Below are 18,928 nucleotides of genomic sequence, written 5' to 3'. Positions count from 1 at the left end.
TCTCTTCTAGAAGAAGGAAAAAAAAAAGAAGAAAAAAAAGCAACCCCCCTTTACAAAAATGACCACCAAGTTTCGCCACACCCACAGGGGCATTTAATACTGTTCTTGTCATTCAATATCAATAAAAGAATAGTCCCGAAGCACGGATTTTGTTTACCTGTCGAGAGGACTTCGTGACGGTAGCAATCCTCTCTTTGGATGCTCTGTGGGCTTGGTTCACCATGGAGTGGGCCAGGTTTTTCTGCAAGAACACCCTAGTATTGGGGAAGTGCGCCCATGTTTGACCAAGCGCAGGCTTGACTGACCCCGCAACACTTGAATCGGACACCACATTATTCGTGATCTGAGTAAAAATAAAAAAAAAGAAGACTTGGAAAGGAGGGTTGTCATTGGCTTATCCCCGCTTCTAGAGCCTGTTTGTGTGGTTAAGCCCGCGCAGAAATAAGCTCTGAGAATGAAATACACTAAAATCAATGGCTACACATACCAGAATAGAAAGCGCATATGGATTTCAATTAAGGCCTTGCTAGAGGATTAATTAATTTATTTTTTGAACTTCGCCATAAACAGCATAAAAGAAAAAAAAAGAACGCTTAGAAAAACGTAACAAGGGCCGGGGAGCCACTACGGACCGAGCCGATTTACAGTGGTCGCCTTGTCCCACATGAATAGGGAAATATGACAAACATACACTGCTATACTTACCAGAATAGAAAGCGCATAGTCAACAGCAAGGGATTTTAACTGCCTCGCTAGATGAACCATCATTGTGTGCCCTTAACACAAAAGCAATCGTTAGAGCTACCGCAGATGGGATCAATCGTTAGAGCTACCGCAGATGGGAGCAATCGTTAGAGTTACCGCAGATGGGAGCAATCGTTAGAGCTACCGCAGATGGGAGCAATCGTTAGAGTTACCGCAGATGGGAGCAATCGGTAGAGCTACCGCAGATGGGATCAATCGTTAAAGCTACCGCAGATGGGATCAATCGTTAGAGTTACCGCAAATGGGAGCAATCGTTAGAGTTACCGCAGATGGGAGCAATCGTTAGAGCTACCGCAGATGGGATCAACCGTAAGAGTTACCGCAGATGGGAGCAATCGTTAGAGCTACCGCAGATGGGAGCAATCGTTAGAGTTACCGCAGATGGGAGCAATCGTTAGAGCTACCGCAGATGGGATCAATCATTAGAGTTACCGCAGATGGGAGCAATTGTTAGAGCTACCGCAGATGGGATCAACCGTAAGAGTTACCGCAGATGGGAGCAATCGTTAGAGCTACCGCAGATGGGAGCAATCGTTAGAGTTACCGCAAATGGGAGCAATCGTTAGAGTTACCGCAGAAAGGAGCAACCGTTACAGTTACCGCAGATGGGATCAATCGTTAGAGCTACCGCAGATGGGAGCAATCGTTAGAGCTACTGCAGATGGGAGCAATCGTTACAGTTACCGCAGATGGGAGCAATCGTTAGAGCTACCGCAGATGGGAGCAATCGTTAGAGCTACCGCAGATGGGAGCAATCGTTAGAGCTACCGCAGATGGGAGCAATCGTTACAGTTACCGCAAATGGGAGCAATCGTTAGAGCTACCGCAGATGGGAGCAATCGTTAGAGCTACCGCAGATGGGAGCAATCGTTAGAGCTACCGCAGATGGGAGCAATCGTTACAGTAACCGCAGATGGGAGCAATCGTTAGAGTTACCGCAGATGGGAGCAATCGTTACAGTTACCGCAGATGGGATCAATCGTTAGAGCTACCGCAGATGGGAGCAATCGTTAGAGCTACCGCAGATGGGAGCAATCGTTAGAGCTACTGCAAATGGGAGCAATCGTTAGAGTTACCGCAGATGGGAGCAATCGTTAGAGCTACTGCAAATGGGAGCAATCGTTACAGTTACCGCAGATGGGAGCAATCGTTAGAGCTACCGCAGATGGGAGCAATCGTTAGAGCTACCGCAGATGGGAGCATCGTTAGAGCTACCGCAGATGGGAGCAATCGTTACAGTTACCGCAAATGGGAGCAATCGTTAGAGCTACCGCAGATGGGAGCAATCGTTAGAGCTACCGCAGATGGGAGCAATCGTTAGAGCTACCGCAGATGGGAGCAATCGTTACAGTAACCGCAGATGGGAGCAATCGTTAGAGTTACCGCAGATGGGAGCAATCGTTACAGTTACCGCAGATGGGATCAATCGTTAGAGTTACCGCAGATGGGAGCAATCGTTAGAGCTACCGCAGATGGGAGCAATCGTTAGAGCTACCGCAGATGGGAGCAATCGTTACAGTTACCGCAAATGGGAGCAATCGTTAGAGTTACCGCAGATGGGAGCAATCGTTAGAGCTACCGCAGATGGGAGCAATCGTTACAGTTACCGCAAATGGGAGCAATCGTTAGAGCTACCGCAGATGGGAGCAATCGTTAGAGCTACCGCAGATGGGAGCAATCGTTAGAGCTACCGCAGATGGGAGCAATCGTTACAGTAACCGCAGATGGGAGCAATCGTTAGAGTTACCGCAGATGGGAGCAATCGTTAGAGTTACCGCAGATGGGAGCAATCGTTACAGTTACCGCAGATGGGAGCAATCGTTAGAGCTACTGCAGATGGGAGCAATCGTTACAGTAACCGCAGATGGGATCAATCGTTACAGTTACCGCAGATGGGATCAATCGTTACAGTTACCGCAGATGGGAGCAATCGTTAGAGCTACCGCAGATGGGAGCAATCGTTAGAGCTACCGCAGATGGGAGCAATCGTTACAGTTACCGCAGATGGGAGCAATCGTTAGAGCTACCGCAGATGGGAGCAATCGTTAGAGCTACCGCAGATGGGAGCAATCGTTAGAGCTACCGCAGATGGGAGCAATCGTTAGAGCTACCGCAGATGGGAGCAATCGTTAGAGTTACCGCAGATGGGAGCAATCGTTAGAGCTACCGCAGATGGGAGCAATCGTTACAGTTACCGCAAATGGGAGCAATCGTTACAGTTACCGCAGATGGGAGCAATCGTTAGAGCTACCGCAGATGGGAGCAATCGTTAGAGCTACCGCAGATGGGAGCAATCGTTAGAGCTACCGCAGATGGGAGCAATCGTTACAGTTACCGCAGATGGGAGCAATCGTTAGAGTTACCGCAGATGGGAGCAACCGTTAGAGTTACCGCAGATGGGAGCAATCGTTAGAGTTACCGCAGATGGGAGCAATCGTTAGAGTTACCGCAGATGGGAGCAATCGTTACAGTTACCGCAGATGGGATCAATCGTTAGAGTTACCGCAGATGGGAGCAATCGTTAGAGCTACCGCAGATGGGAGCAACCGTTAGAGCTACCGCAGATGGGAGCAATCGTTAGAGCTACTGCAGATGGGAGCAATCGTTAGAGTTACCGCAGATGGGAGCAATCGTTACAGTTACCGCAGATGGGAGCAATCGTTAGAGCTACCGCAGATGGGAGCAATCGTTAGAGCTACCGCAGATGGGAGCAATCGTTACAGTAACCGCAGATGGGAGCAATTGTTAGAGCTACCGCAGATGGGAGCAATCGTTACAGTTACCGCAGATGGGAGCAATCGTTACAGTTACCGCAGATGGGATCAATCGTTACAGTTACCGCAGATGGGAGCAATCGTTAGAGCTACCGCAGATGGGATCAATCGTTACAGTTACCGCAGATGGGAGCAATCGTTAGAGCTACCGCAGATGGGATCAATCGTTACAGTTACCGCAGATGGGATCAATCGTTACAGTTACCGCAGATGGGAGCAATCGTTAGAGTTACCGCAGATGGGAGCAATCGTTAGAGCTACCGCAGATGGGAGCAATCGTTAGAGTTACCGCAGATGGGAGCAATCGTTAGAGTTACCGCAGATGGGAGCAATCGTTACAGTTACCGCAGATGGGAGCAATCGTTACAGTTACCGCAGATGGGAGCAATCGTTAGAGCTACCGCAGATGGGAGCAATCGTTACAGTTACCGCAGATGGGAGCAATCGTTAGAGCTACCGCAGATGGGAGCAATCGTTACAGTTACCGCAGATGGGAGCAATCGTTGCAGTTACCGCAGATGGAAGCAATCGTTAGAGCTACCGCAAATGGGAGCAATCGTTAGAGCTTCCGCAAAGCAATCGTCAGAGCTACCGCAGATGGGATCAATCGTTAGAGTTACCGCAGATGGGATCAATCGTTAGAGCTGCCGCAAATGGGAGCAATCGTTAGAGCTGCCGCAAATGGGAGCAATCGTTAGAGCTACCGCAGATGGGAGCAATTGTTAGAGCTACCGCAGATGGGAGCAATCGTTAGAGCTACCGCAGATGGGAGCAATCGTTACAGTTACCGCAGATGGGAGCAATCGTTACAGTTACCGCAGATGGGAGCAATCGTTAGAGCTACCGCAGATGGGAGCAATCGTTACAGTTACCGCAGATGGGAGCAATCGTTAGAGCTACCGCAGATGGGAGCAATCGTTACAGTTACCGCAAATGGGAGCAATCGTTAGAGCTACCGCAGATGGGAGCAATCGTTACAGTTACCGCAGATGGGAGCAATCGTTACAGTTACCGCAGATGGGAGCAATCGTTAGAGCTACCGCAAATGGGAGCAATCGTTAGAGCTACCGCAGATGGGAGCAATCGTTAGAGTTACCGCAGATAGGAGCAATCGTTACAGTTACCGCAGAAAGGAGCAACCGTTACAGTTACCGCAAATGGAAGCAATTGTTAGAGCTACCGCAGATGGGAGCAATCGTTAGAGCTACCGCAGATGGGAGCAATCGTTAGAGTTACCGCAGAAAGGAGCAATCGTTAGAGCTACAGCAGATAGGAGCAATCGTTACAGTTACCGCAGAAAGGAGCAACCGTTACAGTTACCGCAAATGGGAGCAATTGTTAGAGCTACCGCAGATGGGAGCAATCGTTAGAGCTACCGCAGATGGGAGCAATCGTTACAGTTACCGCAGATGGGATCAATCGTTAGAGCTACAGCAGATGGGAGCAATCGTTACAGTTACCGCAAATGGGAGCAATTGTTAGAGCTACCGCAGATGGGAGCAATCGTTAGAGCTACCGCAGATGGGAGCAATCGTTAGAGTTACCGCAGAAAGGAGCAATCGTTAGAGCTACAGCAGATAGGAGCAATCGTTACAGTTACCGCAGATAGGAGCAATCGTTAGAGCTACCGCAGATAGGAGCAATCGTTACAGTTACCGCAGAAAGGAGCAACCGTTACAGTTACCGCAAATGGGAGCAATTGTTAGAGCTACCGCAGATGGGAGCAATCGTTAGAGCTACCGCAGATGGGAGCAATCGTTAGAGTTACCGCAGAAAGGAGCAATCGTTAGAGCTACAGCAGATGGGAGCAATCGTTAGAGTTACCGCAGAAAGGAGCAATCGTTACAGTTACCGCAGATGGGAGCAATCGTTAGAGCTACCGCAGATAGGAGCAATCGTTAGAGTTACCGCAGATGGGAGCAATCGTTAGAGCTACCGCAGATGGGAGCAATCGTTACAGTTACCGCAGATGGGATCAATCGTTAGAGCTACCGCAGATGGGATCAATCGTTAGAGCTACCGCAGATGGGAGCTGCAATTACGATATGCTCCGTGTCTAAGATGCGTCTTTATGAGGTTCTGTATGAGGTTTTAAATGGAACAGATCATTAAATGTATGCAAGTAGTTCTCATAATTATAGGTAAAACCCTTGTCAAATCAACGAGAGATACACGTTACAATTAAGACGAGGAGCTAAATAAGAAGTCTAAAGTAAAGAAATGAATAATAATAACAACAATTAAAACAACGAAAAAAACGCAGGGAGCATTTAAAATACAACGGTACATGATAATGTAATTGTTGCCAAACTGGAACACAATTGAAGAACAAAATATTTGGCATACAAAATAAATGAATTGTTGTCATTGTTGTTTTTATTGTCTGCTGCTGTTGATGATGACCTGGGTGCGATGCAAACCTGATATCTGTTGCCCACCCAGGATTGGAGTAATTATTGCAGCCACAGAATCAACGATGATGAGCCTTAAATCTTGGTAGAATGGGTCATCCTGTGCAGGAAAACATAAATAAAAATAATTATTTAGTATTGATGCAAAACTCAACTGTAATTTCCGTAGTGTTGCTTCCTTAATTTTCCTATCTTAAATGATAAATCAGGCTATACACAATTCGCAAAATCTCTTGGGTATTTTTCAGCTATTCGGATAGCTCTCGGCTATTTTCCACCAAGCGCCGGCTACTTTTTTTTTAAAAAGTCTTGAACTAAAAAGAAAAAATAACTTCAACCCCCTACTTATCAATCTCAACTACCTACTCCCAAAGTTAATGAAAGCCCTGAAGCTGTAACTTGCTTACTCCTTCTAGCCTCGTAGAGGAAGGGGGACCTTTTCAAAATAGATTTCCAACTTCTAAAGCTACCAATTTAAGAGTCTAGTTAAGCTAAATAATAGGCCATGTGGTAAGGTGCAACAAGAGTCATATAACTCTCTTTTGTCAGCTTTTATTAGTCACACATTCAGGTTTTCAGGCACTTTCATTGTCTCAGTGATAACAGTTTTCCAGCTTATTTTTTGCTACAGGCCTGGAAAGGGGCTTAGTTTAAAAAGATGGCTTAAAGGGGTAGGGTATGTATGTATGAGGGGTAGGGTATGTATGTATGAGGGGTAGGGTATGTATGTATGAGGGGTAGGGTATGTATGTATGAGGGGTAGGGTATGTATGTATGAGGGGTAGGGTATGTATGTATGAGGGGTAGGGTATGTACGTATGATGGGTAGGGTATGTACATATGAGGGGTAGGGTATGTACATATGAGGGGTAGGGTATGTACATATGAGGGGTAGGGTATGTACATATGAGGGGTAGGGTATGTATGTATGAGGGGTAGGGTATGTACATATGAGGGGTAGGGTATGTATGTATGAGGGGTAGGGTATGTACATATGAGGGGTAGGGTATGTACATATGAGGGGTAGGTATGTACATATGAGGGGTAGGGTATGTACATATGAGGGGTAGGGTATGTACATATGAGGGGTAGGGTATGTACATATGAGGGGTAGGGTATGCACATATGAGGGGTAGGGTATGTACATATGAGGGGTAGGGTATGTATGTATGAGGGGTAGGGTATGTACATATGAGGGGTAGGGTATGTACATATGAGGGGTAGGGTATGTACATATGAGGGGTAGGGTATGTACATATGAGGGGTAGGGTATGTACATATGAGGGGTAGGGTATGTATGTATGAGGGGTAGGGTATGTAAATATGAGGGGTAGGGTATGTACATATGAGGGGTAGGGTATGTACATATGAGGGGTAGGGTATGTACATATGAGGGGTAGGGTATGTACATATGAGGGGTAGGGTATGTACATATGAGGGGTAGGGTATGTATGTATGAGGGGTAGGGTATGTACATATGAGGGGTAGGGTATGTACATATGAGGGGTAGGGTATGTATGTATGAGTGGTAGGGTATGTACATATGAGGGGTAGGGTATGTACATATGAGGGGTAGGGTATGTACATATGAGGGGTAGGGTATGTACATATGAGGGGTAGGGTATGTATGTATGAGGGGTAGGGTATGTATGTATGAGGGGTAGGGTATGTACATATGAGGGGCCTGAAATTGTAGAATAAACAAAGGAACAAAGGAACAAAGGCAAATTTTAGCCCATCTTGAATACTTCAATGGACATTATACCTCTTGGTTGATATGTCGTTTAGTGGTCTCCACACAATCTAGTACTGAGAACACATCAAAGGCCTGGACACACCTTAGTCTGGACAGGGAAGCAATAGAATCCTGGAACCCAGAAAAAACATAAATAATACATAAACCACCAATCATAAGGGTACAAAATGCAAATGTATGGCATGTATTTAATGGGCTTCGGTTTGATTATCAATGTTAGCTTTCCTTTGTTAACACACATTGTCCCCCTCCATTAATGTTGTTGTTAGATGCTTTTGTTATTTTTGTTGCATCAGTATTGCTCAAACTCTCTACAATCTGGGCCATAAGAAATGGGACCCTTTCCTCCTCAATGTTGGGACATTACTTAAATGGGGGGATAAGGGGAAAGGTGTTGCAGTACGAAGCGTCCCACCTTCTTTTGTTGGGGCAGAGCTGTTGCAAGAGTCAAAATATACTTTAAAGGGGGGAGGGCAGGGTACAGAAACATCTAGACAATAGTGGGGATGGGGGGGAGACATGGCATCCCCCCGTGCCCACCCCCTCAAACCGCCCTGTGGGGATTGTTGTAAAGAACTTTTGATGATGAAGATGATTTGATAGGGTGTGAATAAAAATCAATATCTGCTTCACCTGTTCAGATAAAGACGCATCCTTTTCACAGATAATCTCTTGGACTCGCTGGCTGCTGAAGGCCCCACCTGTATCAATATACAGGGCGTTCTTTTCCAGGTTCAACGTCACAGATGATGCAATACTCATGCATGCCTGCGAAAATAACAATTATAATAATATTAATATAGATATAGACTTAATTATTCATGACTCATTTCGTGACACAAGATGATTTTATGTAGTTCACTAATAAAAGCACAGCTACTTTGAGTTTTTGTAATGAAAATAAACTGCTTTGTTATGCAACATATCTTGTGTTTATTTCACTATGCATTATAGAAAGGGCATATCTTTTTATCTGCAGTTTTAATGGTCAAAAGATAATAGTGATTTAATAATCCAAGCTTTCTTCTGCATGCCTTCACTAGCAGAAGTGAAACTTCTCTTACAAAACAAACACATTCTGTACGATGCATGTTGGCCCTAACCCAAGTCAGCTGTGCTCCCTTGGTTCACAATAGTTGCTAACATGGAGAGTGGTATATTAGATATGAATTCAATCACTAAAAAAATATGTAGGATAAGTGTTCAATTTTAAATCGTTTTATCCTGCCCCTAAGTCCTTAGGTAAATTATAATGGTTAAGTGATGTGTACCTGTGTTTTTCCACTGCCAGCAGCTCCTACCAACTCTGTGATCTCCCCGGAGTATAGCCCTCCATCCAAAAGCTCATCCCAGCTACAAAACCATATATATGCACAGGATCATTGAATATTCAATTGGACAAAAAACATACAGCATGGAACTTGGTAGGGCAGTTGGTAGCCTTGGTATTGCTGGTGTGCCTAGGTGCTAAATCATACTATTCAATATTTAGTATACTTATCTGCTGCAGGGTTACATATGTCATGTAAGGAAGACCCAACTTACTTGTCACAACCTGCAAAGAAGAATTCCTGATAAAGTGCACCATCATAACCAACACCAAACATGTATTATTATTTACACATTATGAATATGACATTTGAAGTGTTTTTTTTTTACATCTAAAAAGTAGTGATACATAAGATGATTTATCATAAATGATGAAGATGTTTTAACACTTAGCACAATGTGTGCTAAGCATGGCCTCATTGATAGAAATGTAATGTATTATCTCTGATTGAGAGTGTGCCATATTAAAACAGAGAAGCTATAAAGTTTGTTTCATTCAAAACTATGATTGGTGCATTCAGATTTGCTACTCTCTTTATTTAGGTGACCTTGTAACTTGTGTTACAAAGATCAAATGGATCTCACCTGTGGAAAGGATGCAAAACGTAGATGTTATGGTGTCTAGAAAATCACTACCACACACAGGGAGAGAAGAAAACTGCAAACGGACTGATTTCTGTAATACTTGTAACTCCTGGAAAAAAAATATTTGAAATGCTATGAGATTTGGTTTGATAATTTGTGTATTTTTCATTTGTATTCACACTTTGTTTCTCTATTCTTAGAGGAGTTTTTATACTTCATACTAGCCCATCTTACAGTATTAACTCAGTGATAGTGCTGACATACTGACATTCACCACTTACATTTGTAAGCTGCACAGTTAGTCCGTCACATGCAGTATGAAGCACAGAGTATGTTCATCCAGAGGCAATAGGAATACGACATTTTTGCATTAAATATTTTAGGCCTTACCTCTCTGTCGATATTCCCTTTTTTGGCCAGAACATCGGCATCACAACACATTAATGAAGCCACTACATTAATGAAGAAAAAAAGAGTAGAAAATGAACAGTCAGGATTTATACAACTATATCTCTATGGGGGGGTTGAATAGGGGTATGAAAATCCGCCGATCAGCAACATTTTCGGGGCAAATCCGTAGATCAAAAGATATTTTTAGATCCACATGGTTTGACAGATAAACAATAGCATTGATTGAATTTCATTTTAAATCCGAAATTCTAAGCTGTCAAAACCCGAAATCCGTGCCCAAATTGTCAACAGATCCGGCGTATTTCCAAAATCCGCCAATCCGCTGAAATAATCATCTAAATCCTTAATCCGTGAACATTTCGGGGCCGAATCCGCCGATCCGCGAATCTATTCACCCCCCCCCCCCCCCTCTATATTTTAGATCTCATACATTCCCTTTAAAATCTCTGCTCAAGGATGTATGCAAGCAAACTGCGTATTTAATCAAGACAGATTCTGAGTAAAAACGGAATCTTCAAGGAAAGAAGATATACTTGACTTTGCCTTTGGCGGACGATCTTGTTGTAAGACCAGAAACTTTGTGACACCTGCCTATCCGGCATGCCGTATGTTCCCATTTACCTGTTTTTATGCCTGCTCCATTCAGAGCGTCGCGAAGAGATGGTGAACAATTCTGAAGTATTTTCCTCATTTTTTTAGCATTACTCGGGTAATCTCACCAAGATAGCAGGACCTCGCAATGTTTATAATCCACCATCTTATAACAGGATCTGTTTAGCGGTCATATATAGGGATCTATCAAGTAAAAACATAGACTGTTTTGTACCAAACGTGACCGAACTCGTGTGTTTTTTTAATCGAACTGATTCAAGGAGCGCAGGGGTCCTGGTGACAAATTTCAATTTCCCGCCAAAACATCTCGCTGTCCTTGGTGTTAGAGAATCACGAGATACAAAAAAGGGAAAGAAACCACAGTACAGTCATAAAGTAAAATTAAATGTATATATGTATTTTTCATTTTTCACGACGAGAAACTCTCTGGGGGAAGAAGTACTTTTATTCTTTTGGGCTTCCTGTTTAACACAGGTATGCTGATATGGATACAAAATATGTGCCCGCGATGTTTTAGTACAAAATGGCGGACGTAGGAAGCTTCAAGTCTTGGAAGACTGTTGAAAAAATTAACCTTGACTGTGACTGTGACAGCTTTTTTACAGCAATTCAAGTTTGGATCGACAAGCCTCATGTTGTTAATCGTAGACTGAATGGTAGCGTGACCGTCAAGCGTATTTACACTGAAAGTTCATGCGTTAAAACATTGTTGGATAAAGCAGAGCACGTGAAAACTTCTAATTTTTCTTGGGACCATTTTCTTGACGAATTACAAGCGAAATCTTCATCAGAAGGGAGAGGGTGCACGGAAGAACAATTAGACTTTGTTGAGGTTTTGTGGAGGCGTTTAATTCCAAGGCAGTTAAACAGGAATTCTCCACTAAATGAGCTTGTTATTCTGGGTGAGATAACTCAATGAGAAACTTTCGCAATCGTTGAAACAATAACTAATCACATACTTTCAAAAAATATTAATGTCTGCTACACTGTAGTCTAAGCTGTTTTCATTCTCTTCTCCAAAGGTTTCATTAAAGGAAAAAAGTTTCTAGACACATTAGCATGTGTATCACTCATGGCTGTAGAATAGGGTAGGGCACTGTGGGCACTTACCCCTTCCCCCAATCTATTGTGTCCATCAAATATTGCTAGGCCTGCTACACCTTTTTATCTTGACCACATTTTAGAAGATGCACTTACTGTATTTAAGCTTTGATTATAGTATTAAGCTTTTCAAACCTATACCTTTTTATTCAAGAACATGCCTGTTTGCATTTACAGGTAGGTCTCAAAGGGAAGTTTACTTTTTGCCACTCTACATTGAAGACTGTAAAGAAAACCCCTCCCCAAGTAAACGAATCAATTTGGATCAGGGGATGCAGTCTTACAAGATTGTTTATCTTGCTGATCAGCCTGGAGAAAAACGGTAAATACAATTTTGTCTACACTGTTCATTCTGTTACCTCATAAATCCAAGGTACAATGAATCTAGTTATTGGGAGATAATCCAATCATTGGGTTACAGTAAGGCAGGGTGGCCCAGTTCTAGAGCACCACCCACCCTTGTTTCTCACCTTGTTTTTTATTTGCATAATGTACATGTCGACTGACCTTTAGATGTTACTGTGTTAAAAAAAACAAGTACTTTAAAAAAAAAACAATTATTGTAAAGAATACCAAGTACTGTACATGTTGAAGAACTGAATGTTACACAAATGAGGCCTGCAAGTGTTCAAGAGTGTTATTTTTGTTTAAGTTTACACTGGATCTTATGCATTATTAGGTATTTTTATTCTATAGGCTATGCATTATTAGGTATTTTATATAACCACCCAATAAAAAAATATAATGAATGCCAATTATACCTCTCACTCTTTTCTCATTTTGTGTCTCCAAATTATGTTGAATATTCTTTTTTAACAGATTACAACTTCAGGTTTTTACTAGTAACCATGAAAATTATGAAAATCAGCAAGGAGATGGTGTCGTCTGCCCATCAGTCAAGTGGTTAAGAGAGCAACTCTTAATTAAGATTAAGAAATGGGCGGAGTCTCCTGCTTGCAAGAATACCAAGGGGTCCCTCAGACTGATCCCAATGGAAAAGTATACCATGCTTTACCAAAAGATGAAGGAAAAACATGGAGAAAGATTAGTCAAAGTAGGTATGCAGCTATTTAATGATATACTTTACAGTCAATCCAATCAATGCTGTCCAAGAGAAAAGACATTTATAAGTTAACAAAATCACATAGTTTTATTTTAAAATATTTAAATCCTTAATTTCCAAGGAATGGCACTGAGCATGCAATAAATACCTTTTCTAGATTTATAGCCTCTTAACATTGTTTTTAAATACATGTTTTCCTCTGTAAAAGGTCTTGCAAAGGGACTTGTAAAATTCTTGGACGAAGGGCTAACACTCGAAAAGTCACAGCAAGTACTCTGTTTCTCAGAGGCGTTTAACATACCTATGTGTTGATTTTTTCAATCTTGTATTGATGAGAAACCATGTGTTGTATCATTTACATTACTTCATAAGTAGATGATACACTCTGAAAGCCATGTGGATGCTTAAAAGCATGTACATATAAGGGCTCTAAGACATCATTTGCTTTTTTGCAGTCTTGGCCAGAATCCACCGACCCTCAAAAATTTGTTTATGAGGATATTGCAATTGCTACATATCTTTTGGTAAGAGGAGAAATGATCACTTCAGAACATTATTAACACACTACTTTACTTTAAATGAATTGACTTGATGTAGGTTAGAATTTATAATATGATTAAATCTAAAGCAAGGATCTCAATCCCCTAACTAGTATTTTTAGCCCCTCATTTCTGCGAGTCTGGTTCTGTCATTTTTTTATATGTGCTAATAATACAATATATGTTTACTTTAAACAAATACAACTTAACTACAATGGAAAATAGTATAAAAGGGTTTGCAATTTTTTTTTATTTTTATTTTTTCTGCTGATTACATAAAATACAAAGATTCTCTGGGAAAATGAAAGAGCTGAGAAAAATCTTCTAAAGAAGCAGTCATTTGTTGATCTTGGATGTGGAAATGGACTACTGGTGCACCTACTTACTGCAGAAGGAGTAAGTAAAAACAAAATCAGTACCAATTACGAAACAATTCACAGTCCCTAATGTAGAGAGACAAGTGTTTCTGCCTTCAAATAAATTCCAAGCTTGCCTGACCCTGGATTAGACCCAGGTCTTTGAACTTGATACCAATATTTCTAAGACGAAAAGGCATAGTTGTTAGAAGCCTGTACCACTAAGCTAATAAGACTATCTAAAAACGCCCGAAAGCTAACAATCATGTACCATACATGTACAAACAAGCATTTTAAAATTTGCATCCTCTATTTAGCATGCTGGTGAAGGTATTGACGTGCGGAAAAGAAATATCTGGGATTTTTTTGGTCCAGAAACCAGGCTAAAGGTATTGTAGGTGTTCCACTACTAGGGTTTGAAATTACACTGTATTTCCGAGCCAGCAATCAGACACATGGTTAGAAGTAAGCACAGGGCTGCCCCTCGAACTCCAAAAAGCAGATTATTCCTTATCAAATGATATTCAATATATTCCCACATTCCATTGATATCTATATATGACTACCTTCCTCCAGCGGCGTAGCCAGGTTTTTTAACAGGAGGGGTCCCAAAAGGTCCTTTCTATGTAATTTTCTCCTGTATTTTAGATAATGTCTCATACATTTACTGTATTTTTGGCTGCTAGAAGGGGGGTCCTGGTCCCCCTGGGCCACCCCCTGGCTACAACCATGCTCTCCCATCAGCACGTCCTGGCCATGCACCTTTTGATTGTCCAAGATTGTTCAAGGAAGGTGTATAATGCTTTAAACACATTAATTCATGGAACCAGAAAGCATGGGCTTAAACCAACACTTCTGCAATCAAGCAGTCACACTTTCTAAATTTTTCTGTATTAATCATTGACTTGTGTGTATTTATCGACAATTTGGAGGAGAATTATTGGGGTTTTCTTGTCACCTTTTTTTAAGGAACAAGCTCTCGATCCTACTGCTTCAGGCCTGTTTCCTGAAGTGGACTGGTTGATTGGAAATCATTCTGATGAGTTGACACCTTGGTTACCGGTCATTGCTGCAAGGTACTGGTACAAAAAACAGAAATCTCTTCTGTATGGATTGTTTGTATGACTAGAAATTTTAGGTGAGCGCCCTAGCTCACTATCCGGTTATATTCCTAACAGAAGTAAAGTTTGTCGCCAGTGGATATACTCATTCCAAAACAGCAGCTTTTTGCAGATTTCATATAACGCTTTTTTACAATCAAAATTCAGACAAATGTGATTTTACAAGTTTTTTTCTTGAGAGAAAATAACGCCAGGAAACTAAGTATTACGCTACCATCTTAAAGCAGTCAAATCACGTGTTTGCAGATCAAAGGTGGTCAACACGAGACAGGCGCGTACCCAGGATTGGCTAAGGGGGGGGGGGGGGGGGTGCTCAGTCAAAGGTATCACATATGGGAAAATCAAAGTATATGAAGATTCCTTAATAAGAAATAAGAATTTTTGGGGGCGCTTTCCTAAAGCCCTACCTTTTCTGTGTTTTTTTTTTTTGCCGCCTGATAAATAATTTTTAAGACCCTTGAGGATAGCACATAACGCAGTAAGCCAACCTAGGAGTGACCACCTTCCGTCACACATACTCTGAAACCCAGCGCTCTTTACAGGCGCTTCCTTAGGGTCTCTTAGGGTTTCCGGCATGATTTTTTTTCGCTGCCAAAGCAAGAGAGCTCTAGAGCCTTGCGAATGTCAGTCACATGGCTTACTAACAAGAATACACACACGGAGAACTTGAGTTGGGAGCAGTTGTTACAAATCATATGCGATGGATTTCTGATTTGTACGTTGTCTTCGTTTAGGTAAACATGATCCTTACAGAATACTTCTTTTGTTTCCTAGGTCTTCCTACAACACACGTTATTTTGTGTTGCCCTGCTGTTTATATGACTTTAATTGCAAGGTAAATGCGCCTATTTTACACTCGTTTTTCTAAGAACTATTTGTTAGAACGTTCAGCCTGAGATTTCACCAAATTTTAAGAACATGCCAAGGCTCCGATAGCAGCAAAGTATTGTTTTGTTCACTCTAAAACACAGAATCAAATTGTGATTATAATAACAAAATTATGTAAATATTTTTGCTACTGATCATTTGCGTGATTATTTTCTAATAATTTATTTGGTATTATATTCCATTATAAACACTAAAATTTAAGGACATCTTTAAGAACATTATCAGCTGCAAAAATAAGAATTTCCCAGCCTCAAATGAAAATTAGACGTTCTTTTAAATAGTGTATTGCCCGTTTGGTCCGGGCTTAAAATATTAAGATTTAGAAACAGGTTTACTGTATTTTTTGTGTGTTGACTTATTCCTATACTTTTGAAGTTCGTCCGTAGGAACAATATTTCACAGTATAGGGACTACCTCAACTACATTCAAGAAGTCGGAACTGCTTGTGGGTTTTATGTCGAAGAGGATGTATTGAGGATACCATCGACAAAACGAGTAAGAATGTTAATATTCTAAAATATTAGCACGCTTTTCTTATTTTTTCAAGAAATGTGAAGTTTCAGAAACGATCTCCCCTACAGAGCGAACTTTCTTAATTTATCAGTGTTTTGTATGAGCGGGGTTTTTACCCCCTAAAATCTGTACTGAAAGACGCCTTCCGACCCTCCTTAACTCCCAATGTCATTCGCGGGGAAGTGGAGTATTTTTCTGGGATACCACACACGCGTTAATTGATTTGCATTGGCACTGATGGTTCCAAACATGAACGTTTACTGCTTCCCCTACCGTGGCGACACCCCGGTGACTATTCATTTCGTTCATTTATTCTCTCATGTCATACAGACGTGTCAAGTTGGCAAATGTAGGGCGTATTCTGAAGAGGAGCATCCGATCATGGAGGTGCGAATCAAAGATATGATCCGCAGTCGAGGATGTGACATTGACAAAGGACAACAACCACAGACTATATCTCAAGGTCAAGAAGCCCACAGAAACGAGGAAAGTAATGATTACAGAACAGAATCATTAGCTAAAAGAGGTACAAGTAATTTAGCAACTATGTCTACTGACTTGAACTCACTCGGGAAGGAATCATTAACTTCGTGCAATAATGAAGGGGACTCAAAAAAGGGAATATCACCAGACTTCGTGCCTAGATCCTCGGAAATCCTATCACGTAACTGCTCCCAGCTACAGAAGGCAGTGAGAGAGTTTATGGTCAGCAAAGTAGCTGAGGCGCTCTTGAGTGCTCCTCGCTTGATTGAGAAAGTCAACTCTTGCGATGGAATTACAAGTACAGGAACACCTATCCAAGACTGGAACCCTGGAGGTATTGCTCAAATCCATCCATCCTACCACATATTCGCCGAATACCTTATTTTCTCGAACAAGCACTAGACAAGTGCTACACAGTCAATACATACGTGCGAAACGGATGTGGGTGTGGCTCAGTTGCATGCTCCCAGGGAAAAAACTGAGGACATTTTAAACGCTCAGATACTTGAAATTTAGTGAGTGCAAGATTTTTAAATGCTTTATACACACTGAAACACCCATTGCGCTCTCCCTACATTTCTCTGTCGCCTCTACAGATGTCAGATACGCTGCCTTATATTTCTGTTTGCCAGGTATCCGCTCAGTGGCTAGTTTGTAATAAATTGTATATTTATAGGCAGGTTAACGCTATCGGAAATCGTAAAGATATTCGACAAGGAAACGCTTCAGCGACTTAAGAGCGAGTGTGGTGGTATACAGACGTTGCTAAGAAACCATCGATATGTCTTTAAAGGTAAGGTTTGTACACTATCACAGATCTGGACAACAAATTAGCCAAAAGGAATATTAAATATTTTATTGTAAAGGATGCGACTTCGAGCTTTACTGTCGTTTCTTTTTAGAGAAACTAGTATAGTTACTCCCCCTTGAACCGAATAATAAAAGATCATTATTCCAAACTACATTTCATTATTTGCCGAGTAGTTTCCATTTTTGAAGCAAGTTCTCGAATTTTCTAAGCAAGCTTGATAATCTTAATTGAACGAGTAAAACAATAGGATTCCTAGGTTTTTGTGATTGATAACGAGAATGAATACCTCTCGTTTCAAATAAACAATGACGACAATATTTTACATCGCCGAAGTTCGCTCTCCCGCCATTTTTGAACGAAACGCTTGTTTTCATGCTCGATGTTTCTTGGCCTTCGTCGTTTTATTCATTCAATCAAGGTTGTCAAGCATCGCTTTGAAAATTCGAAAACTCGTGTCACAGTTCTGCGTTGAAAGTTATTATATCTCGAATTACGACTACATTTTGCTGTGAAACAGCCAACCTCAACACAACTTCAATTCCCTTTAGTTGTGAGCGGCACGGTAGAGCTCAGGGACTGGCGAGTTGAGGTGCCTGGACCCAAGATGACGGGCCGAGACCCTGCTTATCTCCAACGGCGTTACGATGCCCTGTACAAGACGACCACATGCTGGTTCCATAGTTACCATCCCGACGGTTGCTGCTCTAAGAGATGTCCATATGCCCACGGCGAGGACGAGCTTAGGGACCGGCCATCGGCACAGTACCTTAAGGCCGTGTGAAGGTGAACATGAATCATTTTGGAATATTAGTTCCTCTAGGGACAAGCACGTTATAGACCTTATAATGGTGGACTGGTTTATCTTAGAGGTATTAATTTTACACTAAGGACAATTGGTCAGTAAAGTATTGACCGTGGTGAGCTGAATTGGTTTACATTAATTCCCCATGGCCAGGTAGACAGCAAATTGCTAATTAATTCCCCCTTAAAACCTCAGCATTCAGTATTTGAAAATAAAGTCAACTTCATCGAAAGCTCTGATTCTTCAGCTTTTCCTCTCTATGCACATCATGACCATGAATATCCCCTCTTATATGCACATCCTGACCATGTAAAACCTTTAAGCACGCACATCCTGACCATGTAAACCCCTCTCGCATGCACATCTTTACCATGTTAACCCCTCTCGCATGTACATCCTGACCAGGTAAACCCCTCTCGCATGCACATCCTGACCATGTAAACCCCTCTCGCATGTACATCCTGACCAGGCAAACCCCTCTCGCATGTACATCCTGCCCATGTAAACCCCTCTCGCATGTACATCCTGACCATGTAAACCCCTCTCGCATGCACATCCTGACCAGGTAAACTTCTTTCTTACATGCACATCACCCCTTTTCTGCATGC

General features: G+C 42.0%; 2 protein-coding genes across 5 annotated transcripts in view; one reads left to right on the top strand and one right to left on the bottom strand.

Annotated features, from left to right (window-relative positions):
* LOC116620708 (DNA repair protein RAD51 homolog 4) overlaps positions 1 to 10,921 on the bottom strand; it is a 48,947-nt gene extending 38,026 nt beyond the window's left edge. For 3 of the 4 annotated variants that reach the window (XM_032386364.2, XM_048727064.1, XM_032386363.2), the window contains exons 1-10: positions 10,653 to 10,921; positions 10,011 to 10,072; positions 9,621 to 9,729; positions 9,252 to 9,261; positions 8,978 to 9,059; positions 8,340 to 8,474; positions 7,716 to 7,817; positions 5,960 to 6,050; positions 706 to 776; positions 158 to 343 (exon numbers count right to left, since the gene is read on the bottom strand). In XM_032386364.2, coding sequence (XP_032242255.1) covers positions 158 to 343; positions 706 to 776; positions 5,960 to 6,050; positions 7,716 to 7,817; positions 8,340 to 8,474; positions 8,978 to 9,059; positions 9,252 to 9,261; positions 9,621 to 9,729; positions 10,011 to 10,072; positions 10,653 to 10,722 — 918 coding nt within the window. In that variant the 5' untranslated portion in view covers positions 10,723 to 10,921. The remainder of the gene's footprint in view (positions 1 to 157; positions 344 to 705; positions 777 to 5,959; positions 6,051 to 7,715; positions 7,818 to 8,339; positions 8,475 to 8,977; positions 9,060 to 9,251; positions 9,262 to 9,620; positions 9,730 to 10,010; positions 10,073 to 10,652) is intronic. The other variant, XM_032386365.2, reaches the window with a different exon arrangement.
* A 204-nt stretch (positions 10,922 to 11,125) lies between these two features.
* On the top strand, positions 11,126 to 18,552 carry LOC5516583 (probable tRNA (uracil-O(2)-)-methyltransferase). Its single transcript, XM_032386375.2, has 12 exons — positions 11,126 to 11,545; positions 11,922 to 12,066; positions 12,564 to 12,798; positions 13,263 to 13,331; positions 13,635 to 13,742; positions 14,020 to 14,091; positions 14,672 to 14,778; positions 15,598 to 15,658; positions 16,087 to 16,206; positions 16,555 to 17,041; positions 17,384 to 17,500; positions 18,067 to 18,552. The coding sequence occupies exons 1-12, from the start codon at positions 11,167 to 11,169 to the stop codon at positions 18,297 to 18,299; spliced, it is 2,133 nt and encodes a 710-aa protein (XP_032242266.1). The 5' UTR covers positions 11,126 to 11,166; the 3' UTR covers positions 18,300 to 18,552.
* Positions 18,553 to 18,928: the final 376 nt, after the last annotated feature.

The sequence above is a fragment of the Nematostella vectensis genome, chromosome 4 (genome assembly GCF_932526225.1).
Source record: "Nematostella vectensis chromosome 4, jaNemVect1.1, whole genome shotgun sequence".
Taxonomy (NCBI): domain Eukaryota; kingdom Metazoa; phylum Cnidaria; class Anthozoa; order Actiniaria; family Edwardsiidae; genus Nematostella; species Nematostella vectensis.
This window is presented reverse-complemented; position numbering and strand designations above follow the sequence as displayed.